Source organism: Camelus bactrianus, chromosome 6 (genome assembly GCF_048773025.1).
Source record: "Camelus bactrianus isolate YW-2024 breed Bactrian camel chromosome 6, ASM4877302v1, whole genome shotgun sequence".
NCBI lineage: Eukaryota > Metazoa > Chordata > Mammalia > Artiodactyla > Camelidae > Camelus > Camelus bactrianus.
This window is the reverse complement of record NC_133544.1, coordinates 87,674,280-87,695,314: the sequence shown is the minus strand read 5'-3', so window position 1 is coordinate 87,695,314 and position 21,035 is coordinate 87,674,280. Positions and strand designations below refer to the sequence as shown.

The following is a 21,035-nucleotide window of genomic DNA, read 5'->3' as shown; positions in this document are numbered from 1 at the left end:
GAGACTGAGCCGCTTTTTAAAATTCTCCAGCCAATAAGGACTCTTTTTATTATGAAAACTTCAAACATACATACAAAGAGAGGCAATGGTGCAGTGAACTCCCGTATACCCATCCCCCAGATGGAAGACTTCAGGTTTTGCCACGCTCGCTTTGTCTGGCCGTTTCTTCTTTGCTGAAGCGTTTTAAAGCCAGTCTCAGACATCGCATCACTTCCCCCCACCCCGACATATTTCATGTTCAGTAAAGCAACTGAATGCCTGGTGCACTCACATTCCCCCTTGTGGTCTTTTCAAGGCCACTCAGGAAGCTTTTGTCCTTGTTATTTTGTTTCATTTTCTGAGCCCTCTGTGTAGCACAAAGTCATTTTCCCTTCCCATGCTACTCACTTGCCCTGGACCATGTGATGATACTGTTACTCAATTTAAGAAGAATGACCCCAAATTTCACATATCTAACAACAACAACAATAACAATAATAGTACAAGGATTTAAAGTCTGGGGTATACAAATATTAAACAAAGCTGTCTTTAAAAAATAAAAATGTTTGGCCAAGTGTGTTTTGCCAAAGCGCTATTTCCTCTTGGTTCCCACAGAATTTGGTGGCAGTGGCATCCTGACCTTTATTTCTAAATGACTGAATAGAAGGGAGATGGCTAAACCCCGCCTCTAAGCTGTTGTAGCGAAGAACCCTGAGTACTGAAATCATTGCTTCCAAAATAGCTTTCTCCATCCCCAGCAATGGGAGAGTTAAACTCTTCTGAATTACCACGTATGAGAAGCCACACAGGCCCTTGCTTCTTGCTCTAGCAAATGGCTAAGTGGGAATTTTTCTGTAGGTTCTTTATTATCCCAGAGCCTGTATGAGATTAGCTTTACATGTTGGGTTATAACCTTTGCAGCTTCTATGTTGGGGATCCGTTAACAAGATCATAAAGATCTTGCTAACAGATGAGGCCTATGTGCCCCGTTGTTCAGCTTCAGTAATGACCAAATTGATTTTATCAGAAGTGTTTAAAAGGGCCATTTTAACATTTCTATTGATTGCATGACCTCTGCTGTGGGTGCTGGGGTTGGTATGTGTTCTCCCCTCTCTCACTCTTTGTCTAGAGTCTTCCTGTTTCTCTTCACCCGTGCAAACCTTTCCTTCTGTGCCTCTAAACCATCTCATTTAGCACTTGCCTCACCATGTATATTTCCCTTGGGTTCTCTGTACATTTCCAGAGGACTGAGCTTTGGGGTCACCATCAGTAAACTAGACGCATGGCTTTGGGGAGCCATCTTCACTTGTGTGACATTTTCTTGAGCTTCTGCTTTGTGCCAGGCACCATTCTAAGCACTGAAAAATACAGTGGTAAATCAGGAACATGCAGTTCCTGCCTGCAAGCGCTGATGTCGTTGGAAAGACATACAACGACTATTTAATAGAATGGCAGAAGAGAAACACTGTGAAGAAAACGAAAGTAAAGCGGAGAAAGGGGCGGGGAACCCAGTTCTGGATGAACTGCTCAGGGAGCATCCGGGAGGAAGTGACTTCTGAGCGGAGAGAGAGGAGTGGATGTGAGGGAGGGCTGGGGGCAAGTGGGAGGAAATCGAACCAGGCAGAGGGAGTCACAAGCAGAAAAGACTCAAGGCCAGAATGAGCGCAGAGCTTCAGAGAAAGTCTGCGAAGGCCAGTGTACAAGAGGGAGACAGACGAGGCAGAGAGAGGAGGACCCAAGGTGGAGAACCAGACGGGCTGGGTCGTGGAGGACCTTGGGAGCTGTGGACGGAGTGTGAGCAGGAGACTGACATGATCTGATTCATAGCTCAAAAAGTCAGTCCGACTTAACTGGCACTTCTGAATGATGCTGGTGGTCCTGTTGAGGTGTCTTGTCTGATGGTGGGGCGACGTGAACACTTCTGGGTGTCAGAGCTTGCAGGGCTGGGTGCTGCTCTCCACTCTGCTCCTCACTGGCTGGAGCAGCACTGGCTTCTCATTGGTTGTTCCTCATTGGCTGACTTGGAACCAATCACCTCATTGCTCTGAATCCCTAGCGTCTCTGAGTACTTTTTTCCAGAGAGGCACAATTTCTTAAGTCTCTTCCAGATCTGACATGTGCTGGTTCTGAACTGGAAGCGAGAGTTGCTCCCTAACCCTCTGTGTTTGTTAGGGTAAAGGCTAAAAAATGCTGTTAGCAAAGAGCCCCAAGAACTCAGCAGCCTATACGTGGGAGAGATTTGGTCCTCTCACCTGTGGTGTCTCAGCCAGTGGAGTCTGCCAGGGGAGCCCAGCTCACAAGTGCCAAGGTCCTGCCTCCGAAGATGCTCCTCCCACCGTGGTTGGAGCTGAGTCATGGCTTTATGCGATTCCCAGGCCATGGGAAGAGAGAGAGAGAGGAGATCCCGGACAGTCAGCTTCCTTTTAAGTGACATGGAAGTTACACACCCCTCTTCGGCTCACATTTCTTGGGGAGAATCTAGTCTTGTGGGCATACCATGTCCTAAGGGACTTGGGGAAATGTGGTCTCTAACTCTTATCTAGCTCTGTCTGCCCATCTGAAATGTGCCTGCCATGGAAGATGGGAGAATGGGCTTGAAGGGGCAGCAGGGAAACTGCCACATCCAGTTTTTGAAAGATTCCAGAGTATTGTCAAGATACCTCAAACTCATAAAATTTCCTGGACCTTTGTGTTAATTTCCTGGGGCTGCTGTGACGCATTACCGCGAACTGGATGGCTTAAAACAACAGAGATATATTCTCACAAAGTTCTGGATGCTACAACTCCAAAATCAAGGTGTCTGCAGGGCCACGCTCCCTCTGAAGGTTCCAGGGAAGAATGTCTGGAAGCATCTCTCCTAGCTTCTGGTAGTCACTGGCAGTGCTCAGCACCCCTTGGTTCGTAGCTATATCACTCCAGTCTCTGCCTCTGTTTTCACATGACCGTCTCTATGTGTCTTCTGTGTCTCTGTGTCTAAATCTCCCTCTCCTTTCTCTTATAAAGACAGTCGTCACTGGATTTAAGACCCACCCTAATCCAATATGGTCTCATCGCGATTACAGGTATAAGGACCCAATTTCCAAATAAAGTCACGTTCACAGGTGCTGGGGTGAGGACTGGGACATATCTTTTGGGGGGATGCAGCTCAAGCCATTATAACCTTCTTAAGATGAAAGAAAGAGAGAGGAGGGAAGGAAGGGCGGAAGGAGGGAAGGAAGGGCGGAAGGATGGAAGGAAGGAAAGACAATTTAGAAGCGCTATGCAAACTGAAATCAAATTAGGACAAGGTATTATCAGTCTCCAAAAGGACCCAGCGTTTGTTCTGAAGCTCAGTGCCACCTTAATGCCACAACCCAAGGACATATAGGCCTTTTTTCATTCCCTTTTCCACGGGAACATTCCAATGTATTGGTGCAAGGTACTTTGCTTAGGTAATGGAATTCAAGGACCCTTGACAGCTTTCACCTTTGCACTGTATCTACAATTTGGTGATCATAACAGCGCCACAAAGAAGGCATTCTGACCTCCATCCTGCAGAAATCAGCCTGTGGCTCAGGCTGAGTCACCTACCCAGAGTAAGTGATTTAACTGACGGCAGTGCAGCCTTGCTTGCATCCTTGGTCCTTCTGTCCCTGTGAGCCTGCTCTTCACATTACACTGCGCTGAGTTCCAGAGACTTCTCGGGATACTGACAAAAGGACTCCCTCTTGCCTTGAGGGATTTGCGATCAGTCTCTGAGACCACACCTGCTCAGCAGAGGTCTCCACAAACCCACGGGGGCCGCAGTGCTGGGCTGTGCCAACAGCACAGACACCCTGTAGCATCAGGAGGAACAAAACTGATTAGATAGCTAAACGGTGCTTGTTTTCCGAGAAGTCAGGTCTTGTCCACCATGAGTCCAGGTCTCTCACTGATTCTAGATCATTATCTAAAACACACTGAACTCAGCAAGGCTAATTTTTTTAGACCTTCATCATCATGTTGATTGGTGGCTGGATTACTATTTTACGAAGTACAGTTGACGCTTGAACAACACGGGTTTGAACTGCACGGGTCCACTTATAGTGGATATTCTTCAATAGTAAATACCACAGTGCTACACGGTCCAATGTGGGTTGAATCCAAGGATGTAGAGGAGCCAGGGATATGTACGGCCAACTGTAAGTTATAGGTAGTTGCTCGAGGGTCAGCTGTATTTTTAGATTGTCCATCACCATGGGGCGCCCCTGAAAGTTGCCAGCTATGCCATCACACGTGTACTTCAGACTCCAGAGAGAGTTCCTGGAATAAGTAATGCAACGAGTAGTTGTCATAGAAAACCGGGTCTCCTAATGGTCCCAGAGGAGTGATGTTTCTGATAATAAAAACCAACACTAAGTCACACTTCCATCCATCATTTCTTTTTAATATTGGCTTTTTTACTATTAGAATTTTATTTGTACAGCTTTATTATGGAAATTTCAGAAGATATAGGCAAAGAAAAGAAAATAAAAATCATTCCTTATTTCCCTACTCAGAGATAACCAGTGCCACTAATTTTGTGTGTATTTTTCAGTCTTTTGTTCCTCTAGATGCTAGAGCATCTGTCTATACAATTAAGTTTTCATTATTTGAATGATGGCAGAGTATTCCATGACATAAATATACATGGTTTATTAACTCATCCTCTACTATTGACATCTGAGTGGTTCCCCTCTTATGTTTTGCTGATAGAAACAATGTTATAATAAAAACTCTGTGTTCATCCATAAATCCTTCCTAAGCCTGTATTTCCAGCGGTTGAATTGCCAGGTGAAAGGAGAAATTTTTTTTCCCCTTCTTTGAGGATGGGGAAACTGAGGCTCAGAGAAATTAAATATCTTGACCAAATTCACACAGCTGGCAAGTGACAGAGCGAGAACTGGCATGCAGTCTTCCTGACTCGAATCTCATATGGGGAAAGAGTTTCTACATCTAATCTAATAATTATCACACTCAGTAAAGTCTGTGAATACAAAGTAAATGCCTTGGTGACTACTTTCTTTTCTTGAATTGTCACCCAGCAGAGGTCAGTCCAGACAAGCTGCCTAAAATTCTGCCATCAAAAGAGAGTAGAGAAGCTATGGAGAGTTGATTTAATGGGACTTTTCATCTTTCTGCATCAAGAGGGTAATAACGTTGACATTTTTGGAAATCCTTTGCAGACCGTTGGTATCCTACACATTCAGGACTAACTGAAATTATCTCTCCACTTCTGAATATTTATTTGATCCACTATTGGATCTGGAGCTTTGAGTTCGTCCTGGTTCTGAGAGTGGCACTCACTTCCCCCAGATTTAGAACCGGATTCCCATTGTTTCCACTTAAGCGGATTTCCTCTCCTTTCCAGGTGATTGAGCACATGAGTGAACCCATGAAATTGTTTCCTTCTTTGCCATAATTTGTATACCCTGGCTCTATCCATGCTGCTGCTTTTTTTTTTTTTTTTAATTGAAGTATAGTTGGTTACAATGTGTCAATTTCTGGCGTACAGCACAAGTCATGCATATACATATATATATTCATTTTCATATTTTTTCTCATTAAAGGTTATTGCAAGGTATTGAATATAGTCCCCTGTGCTATACAGACAAAAACTGTTTTCTCAATCTATTTTTATATATAGTGGCTAACATTTGCAAATCTCAAACTCTCAAATTTATCCCTTCCCACCCCCTTTCCTCCAGTAACCGTAAGATTGTTTACTTTGTCTGTGAGTCTTTCTGTTTTGTAGATGAGTTCATTAGTGTTCTTTTTTTCTTATTTTAGATTCCACATATGAGTGATCTCATATGGTACTTTTTTTTCTCTTTATGGCTTACTTCACTTAGAATGATGATCTCTAGGTCCATCCATGTTGCTGCAAATGGCATTTCATTCTTTTTTATGGCTGAGTAGTATTCCATTGTATAAATATACCACAACTTCTTTTTCCAGTCATCTGTTGATGGATGTTTAGGTTGATTTCATGTCTTGGCTATTGTATATAGTGCTGCTGTGAACATTGGGGTGCATGTATCTTTTCAAATTAGAGTTATTTTCCTAATATATGCCCAGGAGTGGGATTGCTGGATCACATGGTAAGGCTATTTTTAATTTTTTGAGAAATCTCTATACTGTTTTCCACAATGGCTGCACCAAACTACATTCCCGCCAACAGTGTAGGAGGGTTCCCTTTTCTCCACACCCTCTCCAGCATTCGTTGTTCATGAACTTTTAAATGATGACCGTTCTGACTGGTGTGAGGTGATACCTTGTAGTTTTGATTTGCATTTCTCTGGTAATTAGCAATATTGAGCATATTTTCATGTGCCTGTTGACCATTTGTATGTCTTCACTGGAGAATTGCTTGTTTAGGTCTTCCGCCCATTTTGGATTGGATTTTTTCTGACATCCGTAGCAGACTTTGGTTTGAGGTAGCGGTGGACCAGGTGATATCTCTTCAGTCATTATTTGCCTTAACCTGCTTATACTGACCAGGATCCATGGCCCATGACTAGACAAGGAGATAGTATATAAGAAGTGTCTATGGTGCCTGACATGCTTCAGGGTCACAGCTCCAAAATCTTTGGATCATCCTGTCCAACCAGTTCCAGTAGCTTTGATTTTGGGGTTTGTAGCTCTAGCCACGGTGTTTGACAACATCCAGGCAAGTCACGTACAGACCGTCAGTACCTGCCCATATTTGTGGCAAAGGTAAACAATTTCAGCAGGTTTCAGAGGTAGATAAGTAAAGCGTTCTCTGAAAAAGCATGGTAAAAGCTGTTGATTTTTACCAGAATTGGATTGTGCACTTATATGATAAAACTACCCAGTTTCAGAAGGCTGAGCTGGAAGTGGTGATAGTTGGCAGTTCACATGTCTGCCCAGAGCTCCAAAATCAAACTTAAGTCGACCAAGTAATATCTAATGGGCAGCTTCATTTTCAGGATGGAGACTGGATAGAAGGAAATCAATTTGAAAAAAACAAAAGATTCTTATTTTTCTTATTGTCCATTCGTGCTAATCACACATTTGGCTCCAGCAATCCATAAGAGGAGAGATTTCCCTCCTTTTTATAATGCTCTGAATAGTAATCTCTAAGGGAGAAGATGGATGTTTCTCAGATAAATTTAGTCTCAAATTTTTTTTTAGGATAGACCAATGGTCTCTTTATGTTGCCTTTGCTCGGGGACCAGGAATGAGGTTTTGTCCTTGGAACTGTTTTGTCAAAGATAAAGGCAGGACTTGAAAGAGGGGACAGCTGTGGCTGCCTGTCCAAAATTAAAAGATATTTCTGGGCACACATGACAGGAAATATGACCTCAAGATGGAGGGCAATCATAAAAATTCTTTTTAATTCAAAAACAACAAAAAAATTTTTTCGTGTTCATTCCCGTAACCATTTTTCAAACTAAAATGTAATTTTCTTCATGCTGGAGAAAGTACCTTGATTGGTAAAAGAGCTGAAGTATTATTACTGAAACAGCTCAACCTAGGCTCAAATCTAACATAAAAGAAACCTCACATTAAGGTATTATTTATCTTCATAATTAGTATGTATAAATGATTTTTAAAGGCTTTTTATGCAATTATAAAATGTTTGATTGTCGTAACATTGCTAATGCTTTGATGCCTTCCTCCTGTTGTCCTTGGTCCCTGCAACCCTGGCACGTAATTTATTTCTCTTTCGAGTGAACTCGGAGCATTAGTGTCCATTAAGAATTTTTGAAACAAAGTCCAGAGATTACTTGGAGCACTCTCAGTAATATGTACTGATTATCATTAATAGCTCTTTTGTCCTAGACAAGGACATTGTTTTGTAGCATCATTTTGTTTGGCAAGGGCTGTGTTCCTGATTCACATCCTGCATCGATCCTTGACTGTGTGTAAAAGGAAGCCAGCTCACGGGAGAAGTCAGGATTGGGGGAGTGGGGACAGAGGGCCAGCTCAGAGTGATGTATTTTCTTTATGAAACAATGGTTAGCCATTCAAAAACAACCACCTGAATGCTGGGGCTTGTTTCTTACCGAGTGTTCACACGCTGCATGTAAATTGCTGTTTTAACTGCTAGCTCCTTACAACGAGGGAGTGAGGAAGAGGTCTGGGAGGGAGCGAGCCGACCCAGAGGATTGCAGCCCCATCACTGTGCTGCTTGGTAACATGGCAGGAGGTGGGGGTCCAGATTTTGTTTTGGAAATTCTGCCCAAGTGCTGAAATGTTTACTTACCAGATCATCCACCTGTTTAACAGCAGTGCCCTAATGGGCATGGCCTGTGTCCAGCCAAGGGCTAGCTCTCTGCTTCTCCAGTGCAGAATGTCTGCCGTTAGAATCTTCTCTAGTAGAAAAGAGTCATGATGCTAGGTGTCCCATGTTAATGACCTTATTTAAGTCTTACAATAAACCCAGTACTGAGAATTCTATCCCCGTTTTATGGATAAGAAAACAGAGGCTCAAGAGAGGTTAAGCCATTTTCACAAGACCACAGCTTGAATCATGGGCGTCTCATTTAACGCAGGCATCTTGTGAGAAGGGAGAATGAACCTTGCAAAGGCCTTCATATTTGGAGCCCTCCTTTTCTAGAAATGACCCGAAGCGTCGCTCTGCTCGGGCTCGTGTAGAAGCATGAAGTGGGTTGGCCAGTTAAAGATGTTGTTCATTCTCGTTCAGCACCTCTTCCCCTCCCTGCCACACATGCTCACTTGAAATAGGGAAACGCTGACAAATTTAGAAACAAAAAGAAGGAAAAAAACTCCACTGCATCTTTTTTTATTCTTATTTTGTATTGAAGTGTCATTGATTTATGATGTTAGTTTCAGGGGTACTACATACTGCATCTTATTTTAGGTACTTTTGGCTGTGTTTGTTTTTCTTTTTGTTTTTTTTTTTTCCCCCTAACTCAGACTTATCCATGTTGAAAAGATCTGTTTCAACAATTGTTATCTCCTTGTGAACAAGGACGAGAGAAGGCACACAGGCTAAATATTAGCAAAGTGGCAAAGAGGAATCTTGATAGTTACAGACTTCTCCACAATGCGGCATCTCTGGAAATGCCAGCTTAGTAACTGGCATTGTCTAGGGAGGAGGAAAGGTGCCATTTCTTACTCCCCCTCCCCTACCAAAAAAGTTACAATCAACTTGGTACCCAGACAATTGCCTAGAAACCAAGAGACAATAAGAAGTCCATCAGAGAAGTTAATTGGTCCAGGATTTGGCATTGATTGGAAATATCAGATTACATTCCTCAAGTGCTCTGCTCTGCAATCACTGTAACTCTGTGACTACTGATAACTGTGACAGTGATAAATTTGTGGCATTTTCATGACATTTCCTTTGCTTGACTTTGAAGCATGGTCAGCTAAACAGACGCAGGGAATCTCGCTGTATGAGAAGTCCTAGTTTGGGGAGAGTAGTTGTGAAGATTTTTCCTCTTCGTTTTAAGGATATTAATCAGCAATTTAAAACAGTTAAGTTAGAGATTACTCTAAAGCCTTAAGTGGGAGAGTTTCTCTCTCTCTCCCTCCCCCCCTCTCTCTACATATATATAAAGATATAATGATCTGGATAAATTAATAAGGAGTCCCACAACGTTATGAAGAGGAACTATTTTTCTCTAGCCCAGATAATTTTAAAATATCACCCCAAAGAAGTGAACCTTTTACTTACATAACCTTTTGTGGATACTGCCTTCTTTCTTCTTTGCTTTTTAAAGGCAAAAAGAAAGAAGTTTCAGGGGGTTGCCTTTGATTGTGGCTACGTTAGCTTTTTCTACAGGGAGAAATAGACCTGGCAGCCTGTTGCCTAGAGGAGGTTTGGTTCGAGAGCTTGAAAGCGGGGCAAGGCGTCCTTGATCCAGGCACTAGAAGAGAAATCAAGAAATCGTGTAGTTCAACTGTCTCAAGTTACAGATGAGAAAACTGAGGCCCAGGGAAGTTGTGACTTCCCCAGATCAGCCAGCCAGTTTCCTTTTGGCAGAGGGTGTGTGAGTGCTCTGTGTTTGGAAAGCTGGTTCCACCCATCAGTCTTCTGCCACTCCGTGAAGCCCCAGTCTCTGCAGAGCTCACGCGTCTTCTCAGTGGTCTGTTTGCAGATCTCCGGGGGAGGGGTCTTGGTGGCACTTCCCAAGCATTGGGAGGCGGATCAAAACCTTCACAACATCTGGACGTGGTTTGATCACCCTTCGGTGCGGTGATCCAAGTCCTTTGCCCATGCTGATCCTTAGCAAAGGACTTGCTAATCGGGCAAACCCCTTATCCACCTGCCCCGTAAGCAAGTATCTTCCCTTGATTTTAGAGAGTAAGACCCCAGTGGAGTTTGGGGTCTAGGATAGAACACATTGACTTTTAGAAACTTGGTTCTGTCTCATGCTCTCCTCCATCAGATGTGAATTTTGAAGTCAGAGCACTTGGTCTGAAAACCAGAGTCTGAGGCCCTGGATCAGTGTGAAACCCAGGACATCATAAGTAACTGTAGCATAGCTTTCAGTAGAACATTCTAATCCAACTTTCTAATTATATAAATTTCTAATCCAAATAAGGCAGCATGGGTGGCCCACCTTTGGTCAAGGTAAATAATTAACATTTATATCATAATTCCTACTTGTGGGAAGTACCCAAAGAAAACCAAAAACGCTTATTCAAAAAGATACACGCACCCCAATGTTCATAGCATCCTTATTTCCTTTTAGTTTTCACAACTGCCTTTTGACTGTTACTACGATAATATACAGTTGTGGAGGCTGGGAAATACAAGCCCAGAGAAGTGAAGCAACTTGCCCAAGGCCTCTCAGCCAAGAGGCGGGAAAGTGGATGGACTACGAATAAAAGTTCAGGTCAGCTTGACTCCAAATCTAGTTATCTTAGGAGCTGCCTTGAAGAAGTTTATTCTTTTCCATTTCTGGGTAGAATTGGAGCTCTATGCCTCCTAAACCATCATCATAACTTACCTGTAGAAAACCCAGTTCTCCCAAAATTCTTGATTCAGTGCGGCTGCTAGAAGCATTAGGTTCGAATATGTCTTTCACCTTCCACTTGAGGACAAGGATGGGCAGCTTCGACCCTCGTGATCTCAGGAAGGATGAGCTCTGTGACAAGAAAGACTGGAATCCTGCAGCCTCTGGAAATAAAGAAAAAGAGAAATGGAAGGACCCCCCCACACACACACACACACCCACCCCCACACACCATTTAAGAACGAAGCAGGTGAAGAAATGGCTGCTGGTCACTAACCAAGGCACACAGGCCTCTCCAAGTGCCTCTATCACCCAAGCCCTGGAGGGGCTTCCTGGCTTAGCTAAGGCAGGGGACAGGGCCTTGTGGGTTTAAATCATTTATAGAGCTGACTGCCGAGTGATATGCTTCAAGGAGAAACTTTTTTTTTTTTTAATATTTACTCTTTTTCAAGGCACTATCTCTACTAAGGGTTTTTGTTGTTGTTTTGTATTGAAGTATAATTGATGTACAATATTATATGTTACAAGAATATAATGTAGTGGTTCAGTTTTTAAAGGTTATACTTCATTCGTAGTTATTATAAAATATTGGCTGAATTCCCTGTATTGTATCATATATCCTTGTAGCTTATTTTATACATAAAAGTTTGGACTTCTTACTCCCCTTCCCCCATATGGCTCCTCCCCCCTTCCCTCCCCCCACTGGTAACCACTACTTTGTTCTCCGTGTGTGTGAGTCTGTTTCTTTTTTGTTACGTTCACTAGTTTGTTGTATTTTTATATACTGCATATAAATGACAGCATACATATTTGTCTTTCTCTGTCTGACTTACTTCACTTAACATAATACCCTCCAAGTCTATCCATGTTGTTGCAAATGGCAAAATTTCATTCTTTTCATGGCTGAATAGTATTCTATTTTGTGTGTGTGTGTGTGTGTGTGTGTGTGTGTTTATCTATCTCACATCTTTATCCATTCATCCGTTGATGGACACTTAGGTAATCTTGGCAATTGTAAACAATGTTGCTATGAACATTAGGGTGCATGTATCTTTTTGAAATAGTGTCTTTGATTTTCTTCAGGTATCTACTCAGGAGTAGAATTGCTGAGTCATTTTGTGGAACTCTCCATACTGTTTTCCACTGTGGCTGCACCAATTTACATTGCTGCCAGCAGTGTATGAGGGTTCCCGTTTCTCCACAGCCTCGCCAACTTTTATTTGTGTTCTTTTCAAGGAAAGCCATTCTGATGGGTGCAAGGTGATGTCTCATTGTGATTTTGATGTCCATTTCCCTGATGATCAGTGATGTTGAGCGTCTTTCCATGTGTGTGTTGGCCATCTGCATGTCCTCTTTAGAAAAATGTCTATTCAGGTCTTCTGCCCATTTTTTAATCAGGTAGTTTGCTTTTCTGATGTTGAGTTGTATGAGCTGTTTATAGATGTTGGATATCTATAACCCCTTATCAGTCATATCATTTGCAAATGTTTCCTCCCATTCAGTAGGTTGTCCTTTCATTTTGTTGATGGCTTCCTTTGCTGCTTTTAAGTTTAATTGTGTCTTATTTGTTTATTTTTGCTTTTATTTCCTCTGCTTTAGGAGACAGATCTAAAAATATGTATATATTGCTATGGTTTATGTCAGAGTGTTCTGCCTATGTTTTCCTCTAGGAGTTTTATGGTTTCCAGTCTTACATTTTGGTCTTTAGTCTTTTTTGAGTTTATTTTGTATATGGTGTTAAGAGAATGTTCTAATTTCATTCTCTTACATGCAGCTGTCCAGTTTTCCAGCACCACTTATGAAAGAGACTGTCTTTTCTCCATTGTGTATTCTTGCCTCCTGTGTTGTAGATTAATAGACCATAAGGGTGTGGGTTTATTTGTAGGCTGTCTATTCTGTTCCATTGAGCTATGTATGTGTTTTTGTGCCAGTACCATACTCTTTTGAGGACTGTAGCTTTGTAGTATAGTCTGAAGAGCAGATTCCTCCAGCTCTGTCCTTGTTTCTCAAGATTATTTTGACTATTCAGGGTCTTTTGTGTTTCCATATAAAATTTAAAATTGTTTGTCCTAGTTCTGTGAAAAATGCCATTGGCATTTGGATGGGGATTCAGTGACTCTGTAACTGCCTTGGGTGGTATGTTATTTTAATATTGATTCTTCCAATCCAAGAACACCGTATATCTTTCCATCTCTTTGTGTCGTCTTTAGTTTCTTTCATCAGCATCTTACAGTTTTTGAGGACAAGTCTTTTACCTCCTTAGATAGCTCACTTCCCACCAGATATTAACTTCCCACAGAAAACTTTTCATTGTGCTGATTAAATTTTCCTGAGTCTTGGTTGACCCATCTGTGAAATGAGAAGGACATATTCTGCTTTTTTTTTTTTTTTCACTCTATGGAATCAGTTCCTGTTAAATACTGGAGCTTCTGTAGAGAAAGAAGTGCTACAAGACATTAGTGTGATCACAGTTATTTTTCAGAAGAGGAGGAGGAAGGGAATTCCAATAAATTTTCGGATTCTTCCATTAAATTTATCTTTTGTGCATTCACATTGTTTCAGTTCACTTGCTTTTCCTAGGGAAATAGAATTGTCTACTAAGTAAAAAAAAAAAAATTAAATATTATGCACAGTTCTGTCTCCATAATTGGAAGTTGTAATGTACTTTAAAAAAAATTATTGCTTTGTGAGAGGGATGTGTTTTTGAAGCCTTTCCCCATTGAGGTGTATCTATTAATTTATTGGTATATGCTTCATTGTATGTGATAGATATAATTTACATTTTATTTGCAGAGGTTAGGGTTGCCAGATTAAACACAGGATGCCCAGTTTGTATTTGAATTTCAGATAAGCAACAAATTACTACTGTCTGAAATTTAAATGTAACCGGGCATCCTGTATTGTCTCTGCTAAATCTGGCAACTCTTTGTATAGCTCTGTGCCCCAGTTATTTCTCCTGATCACTAATTGGCAGTTAAACAAAACTGAGGGACCGAGTTAGTGCTGTGGCAGAAGTCACGCTGTCTCCTGGAGACAGATGCGAGAAGTCTCAGCTCTGCACTATTGTGATCTCAAAGATCAGGCAGCTTTCCTGGAAGGATTTTCCAAATCTATTATCAATCTAATCGTCATGAAAATATTTGATGAGAACACTGCCTCCCGCTGTATAATAAATTTAAGGAGAAAAGTCAAAGCCGTGGTATTTTCATCAGGCCTTTGGATGTCAGGCGAAAGCAGTTCCACACTCAGCAAATATAGGTAGGTCTGTCTGGGGCCGCACTAAATCCAATTGTGTGAAGGTTCTGAATAATCAGGAGTGACAGCATGTGCGCTTTCTCTTCAAAGTGATTTTACAGAAAGCAGCATTTGCTCAGGAAAGTACACAGACAGCTCTCATAACGCCGAAAGAGCCTTCGTGTGTCGAAGTACTGGTGCTGGTGTCAGTCGCAGGTGGTATTCAGATTTTTCAACTGTTCTCACTCTTGCTGTTGGGGAAAGCTCCCTTCCTGTGGAAAAAAAGCTCATTTCAGAAACTCCTAGAACTCCTAGAACACTCTGGTGAGTGCCCACGTGAGAGAGCCTCCCAGACTCTGCAGAAGGTTCTCACTTCACTCTGCAAAGCCAAGTCAAACATGATGAAAAGCAATCGTTTCGTTTTCCTCAATCAAAAGGGGGGGAGAAAAGGGTTTTGAGTCGGGGTATGTAATTTCAGCTTCCTTAAATAAGTCCTTTGGAAAGTTGTGTGGAGCACAAGTGTGTGATTTTGGTCTTGGCGCACAACTTTGGAACTAACATTCTTTATGTCTACCATGGATTTTCAGAACGGATTTCTTTCCTGTACGATACGTTCCATAGCTCGGTAATTGGTCTGATGTGGGCGCCAAGGTTTTCAACAACTTTACTTTTCCCGGGGAGGGTTAAATCGTTCCCTTAATAACTTGAAAGAAAAAAAAATGCAAGGTTGACCACCCTTCTTAGTCACAGGCTAAATGTTCCCAAGAGTTTTGTTAACCTTGAACCTATCTGGTCTCAAGCATCTCACCCCCCTCTCCCCGAGAAGAATGGAAAATAAAGAGTTGAAAATGGAGAATCTCTGAGGTGGCCATGGCGCTGTTGGCATGGAAGCCTGCGTTCGTGGTGTCTGTCTGTGGTCTCGTGTGCGGAACCTTGCCTCGCTCCATGCCTCACCTGCTCTCTGTAAATCATCTTGGAGACATCAAGGGTGCTGACTCATGAGTTCCTCATCTTTTCATCCAGCGTGTGTTCATTTTGCTGCCGCGTACAGCGAAGGAGCTGTCATGCCCCTTCTGACTTTAATGAGGACAGACAGAGAGGCACATTTTGTGGATGCGTTTTCCCTCCCCATTAGAAGTTATGCTTCATGTGAGCAGGAAGAGTCATTTTCATTAAAAAGTAAACACCAAATCAATGGCCGTGGCAAATTAATTGCTCTGTTGCTCAGTTCACTCTTGTCTGAGTCGGTTGACATCACTCTCTTGTGCCTTAAATCTTCCCCACTCTGCCTATAAACATGATCTTCTCCCCTATTTAAAGTAAAAATAAGAGTCTTCTCTCACTTGGTTTAATTACTGTGCGCGCTGCTGTTTTTACCACAGCATCCCTTAAGCCAGAAGGTGATGCTCGCTGCCCCCATCACTAATGCTCGCGTCACCCTGGGGTTGATCCAGTGATGGAGCTCTGTGAGGTTAAGGGTCATCTTACCTCTCATCCTCATCTGAACAAAATGAGCTTCTGGGTACACTGTGGATGATGGACATCCTAAGAACTACATCCTGGATACCTTCTTACCTTTGTCATTGTTTCTTCTCTTCTAGGTATCTCAGTAACAAAGAAGACGCATACATGTAAGTAATGCATTTTTTTTTTTTGTCCAAAGTTTTCTGAAGAGTTGGAATTCGCATATGTCTGGCTGCTGTGACCTTTCAAGTATAAACTAATGTTTCAGCTGTGATCCATGGTCAACAGAGGTCGGAAGTGGCACATCTCCACCTGTTTGTACTGAGTGTGTGTTAAAGAGAGTGTAGACATAGTCTGATGAACTCTAGTGATTCAAGCCAATGCTCTTTAGAAAAAGCCATCACATCTAGCCAGGAGGATCAATGAATTACTTACTGATCACCCTTACTCTGGATCCTTCTTAGAAGAGTTGGTATGTTTCTAGGAAACATCACCTTGATTTCTTTTAAACTTTGGTCGCATTCTCCTCACCACGAGTTCACGACTTAGGCCGTTTTGTACTTGTGTCTGTGGAGCAGAGATACTGACCGGGAATGTAGGTACTGCCGCTCGGCCAGCAGTGTGGCCTTTGAGGGCCCTGGTAAATGGCATGGGTAGTTTGATGTGGAAGTGTGCGCTGGGTTTATCCTCTGGAGTCATTCCCACCTCTCAGGTTCAGCTGCTTTCATCAAGTGCCTTCATTCGAACTCCACCATGAGTTAACAAACTCACGTCAGTGTGAAATGTTGTGATTTGCAATCAGAGCAATGATGCTTGACTGTGCCTTGAACCTCAGGATGAAACCAATATGTCATTGTTTGCAAGCAGTCAACTTTCACTGTACTTGATCAGAGTATTATTTAGACTTTGAATTAATAGTGTCATTGGAATTCGATAACCATTTGAGACCACAGATACGTGCTACCTACAAGATGCATTGGGGCACCCTTCTAAGGCAAGCGATGGGGACATTTACGGCACCATTTAGGGCCGACAAAGACATGTCCCCATGTTTTTCCTAATTATGCTTTGAAAATTTTTGATTTCACGTGAACCATTTAGAGGAAAAAAACTGTGTTCCATCAAAGCAGTCTACCTTGTGCCTCAGTTGATTCTTGAAATCTGCTCTTGGGTTTGTCTGTCTGTCTATCTGTATTTGTAGAAAAGAAACAAACAAAAAAAAGTACCCCCCCCCAAAAAAAACCCCCAAATTTGATGGTTACCTGACTTTTAGGGCCCCGGCCTGCAGTCTGTCCACGGGATGTTTGTTTGAGGAGAGAGGGAAAGCTCAGGTCCGTCACGGACATGTGGTCAGGACAGCACCTCATCTCATTGCACAGCTTCCGCGGGCTGCCCCGCCTCCAGGGCAGCCCGTGGTCCTCAGCTTTTCTGGGGGTTGTTTTGTCTCCGTCGTTGTTGTTCTCGCTGTTGTCGGTGCGTAATTGAGCTCATGATAACTGAGAGATTGATAGTGCAGGAGACTGAAGTCCTCTGTGTATCCGCAGGGCAGGCATGGTACAGAGCGCTTCCTTGCACAGCCTTGCCCATGAGCTCGTCCCTGGCCTGGAGGGACCCACTCTAGAGGTGGTAAGTAATTCAGTCTTTCTGCTAGCTCGGCCCTGGGCCTCTCCGGAGCAGGGGCGGATGACTGTTTATGGGGTAGGGGCTCCTGGCCCCCCTGACATTGTACAGAAAGCCGCTGACTATTTGCATTACGACTTGGCTCCTGGACAAGTGGATAAAAACCACTAGTTCTGCTCGATGGCATGCAAAGAGTACCCCCCTCAACTACTAAGACAGAGACAATAGATGTGACTTAACATACAGACCATCCATCCATCAGGACCTTTAAGGAACTGTCATCCCTAAGGAGGATTTCATTGCCTACTGCAGAACATAACCTGTGGTTGGATTTAAATTTATGGAAGAATTTAGGTGCAGAATGAGAGTGGTAGCTAGCAAGGAAAAAAAGGCATTCCAGTAACAGGCAATATAGCCAGGCTGGTCTTTCAGTAGAAGCTTAGCGAACTCCATCAGCTATACCCGCTTTAAAATAAAATCAAGACACAGCCAGAGTGTCTTTCTAACTATAAAAATTGGCAGGAAAATTATTGGGGATTAAGCATAATGTTAATGTAGAAAGATTTAAAGCTTCCTTTATGCAGTTCAAATATTAAATTGATAGAAAGAGATCAGAAATCATCTTGGTTTTTTGGTTGATGTTTTTACTTTCATGGTTTGTGGGGCAGGGCCCAAGATCAACTGGTCCGGTGACAAGGTGGGAAGGGTAGCTCCTGAATGGACAGCTGGCGTGAATCTTTGCACTTGCCAAAGAGAAACTGAATTGTCCAGGTTGAATGTTAGTGAAGTCTTCCACGCCACTTAAACGTGGAGACTGTTTTTGTCACAACTCGGCAGACAGCCCACCGTATTTCAGATCTCAGCATCTCTGCAGGCCCCACAACGTGTGAGGAAGAAAATCAATCAGTTCTTTCTCTAATAACTGTCACCCAAATGACTTCTTCTTTAGCATCGGTTGGATTTTTCTTGAAAACTGAGCTGTCCCAACCTGCCGATAAGTTTTCTTAAGATGTTAAATTCCAGCTCCTCTTAAATCATCTTGACATCTGTTCTTCAAAAAGTTTCACTATTAGGGAAGAGTGTGAATTCATTTCTGGACAGTCTCAAGCCTTCCACTCTTAGCCAGGGTTCTGGAAACCCTGGTCAAGGCTTGACTACATAATCATCCCTGGCTAAAGTCACCTCACGTTAGCAGTTTCAATCTGATTTTCCTAACTGCTCTCACAGAGAGATTGCTCCACTTACAAATTAACATGTACGGTTGCCGAATATATTATCAGACCAGAGTGTCAGCTCACAGGTACACCAGTCAGAGGCACAAGAACTACAAAATGAACTTGAATAGGTTGTGACATTTCATAATATTTTAGGCCACCTTGTTATCTGGAAAGCACAGGTATTGCTTCTTTAAGAAAAAGATGTTTGGGGTGAGTTAAGCCGGAAGTTCCCAGGAAAGGAAATCTGATTGTTCGCTTCAGAGAAATCCACACGCATGGTCTTGGGAGAAACCAGATTCTGCAGAGTTCCTAGGATAGTACCTTCAGTGTGTGTCCTGAACTTTACTTGGCGGGGAGTGGGGGGAAGGCAGAGTTTGGGGGGCGTCTAGCACATGTTCTCATGGTAGATGGGTCAAGGAATTCTTACATTTGTGATGTGCTTCAGTTGCTGACAGGAGATGTTGCCGCTGGGTTTTGGTGTGGGAATAGAAAAGGAAGTTTTTGCCTGTGGGAGCGGGACTAGAGAAATTTTTACTCTGTGCTGTAGAATTTCAGTTTAATTTTCGTGGTTGATTCTATAGCACCTGTACGTGGACGGACACTTTCCAGAATGCTTTTGTTTTGATGATTCGCGAGTTGGTTCTGGTCCCTTCCCTGCTGAAAAAGTACCATGTAGATAAGTATCTTTTTCTTGGAATCAACTGCTCTCTTGGTTTTTATATTTGCCAAGGACAACTGTTCATTTGCTCCTGACTAATCTAATTCTGCTTGGGTAGTTCTGTGTTCACTAAAATGTTAAAAGATGACAAATATGGAGGTGAAAAAGTATACATTGTAACAGAAGAAAATCTTGGTTATTTCTCACTACTGGCAAATTTAGCAATGCAGAGTCATCACCCTAGGGGATACACCAGCCAGCCATCACAGCCCAGACCCGACGGATACCTGATTCGCACCTGGAGTGCTTCCAGAGTCAACAGACCATGGTTGCTTCCTCCTGTTCGCATCCTTGTTTATATTCCTTACTCTTCTTGTTTAAGTTTGCTTTCTTCCACACTCAGCAACAGGCACTCCCCAATATGCAAAAATCACAAGTTCCTCAGCAAGCAGTCAGGAAAGCGTGTCAGCTTAATCCAATGGAATGCCAGTTTTCCCTAATAAATAACCACAAAAAAGTATGCTTTTGAACCTTCTTAAATTTTTAATTTTAACCCAAATAACCATGAAAAGGGAATTTTGTACATTTGCAAATATTTGGTGGCAGCAGGCTGATGCCTGAAACATAAAATTAAAGACCCGTATTATTTCTAAAGAGATTTTAGTTCTCAATAGTAAAAATATTTTAGTACAAATCAGAATATTTCTTTCAGAACAAATCCTTTGTGTCTTTAAAAAAAAAAAATTCTTGCCATCATTTAAAGTGGACTAGGTTAATGTATTCACTTCTTACCCCTAGAGGCTTGGCTTTGAATTTGACTTAGAGAAAATTAGTTTGGAGGCCTCAGCCTCCTCTCGTTGGATATTTGTTGCTATTGCAAAACCAATGCAACAGTTTGTCACAATTGTTGCCATTTACTTGGGAGGTCTGCGAACTAGAATCACCTTATTTTCTCATTTTCTTTTCCTTTCCTTGAGGCTATTCCTTTTGGTTGTAGACTCTTAGCAACCCCAAACTTGGGGCTCACCCACATTTTTTTTTCCCCAGTCCAGGAAAACTCAAGAACCACTCTTGGCAAAGCTAATGGAAGGTGCTTTGGTTTATATAGTTCATAAGTTGCTGTGGCAACCCATGTGACTCATGGTGTGACTCACGGCAATTCTAATTTCAGTTGCTGGCTGGATGTTTCATTAGGACAGACCTGAGAAGAAGCCACACTGAAGTCCTTTCAGTCGGCTTTCGCCCAGATCCTGTCCACCCGTTGACAGACAGGCAGGGAAAGGAAGACTCAGCGCACTCGAAGTTGCCAGAAGTTTCACTTCTTAGCGGGCTGAGGCCACCGGCCATCCCAGACATTAAGCTTGCGGACGATGAGACATGATTAAAGTACGGGTGCTGGTCCCTTAGAGGGACAATCGGTGGACAACTGTTGGTTGAGGACCTACTATGCGCCGACAGGTTTTTGCCCTCAAGGAGCTTGGAAGCTGAGTTCAAGGTTGGGACTACCAAGAGAGTGAGGGTACATAGTCACAGGAAACAATCTGAGAACATAAATGCTCAGTGTACCATTTTCAGAAGAGTTAGCTCATAACTGGAAAGCAGGCTGAGCTGGAGAGGTGGGAGAGGAGAAGAGAATTAGAGAGACCGCCAGGCTTCTGACACTGTGATCCAACACCCAGTAGCAATGAGGGAAAAGGTAAATATTAGCCCTGGGTACTAAAAACTGCCTCTGCTCCTCCTCCCCACCTGTTCTCACCCAGAGGAATGACTGGCTTGTCCCTTTCGTATCAGTCAGTCCAAGGACGTAAGAAACCATCCGTACTGCTGAGGACGTTTGTTTAGATTCAGCTTGTGTGTCTAGAGCTAAGTCCTCTGAACTTAACAGGATTTCTCTGTCTCATCATATTAAGGTAC

General features: G+C 42.6%; 1 protein-coding gene across 2 annotated transcripts in view; it reads left to right on the top strand.

Moving 5' to 3' along the window:
• RORA (RAR related orphan receptor A) overlaps window positions 1-21,035 on the top strand; it is a 694,742-nt gene that overhangs the window by 505,044 nt on the left and 168,663 nt on the right. For both annotated transcript variants that reach the window (XM_074366224.1, XM_074366223.1), the window contains one exon: window positions 15,764-15,793. In XM_074366224.1, coding sequence (XP_074222325.1) covers window positions 15,764-15,793 — 30 coding nt within the window. The remainder of the gene's footprint in view (window positions 1-15,763; window positions 15,794-21,035) is intronic.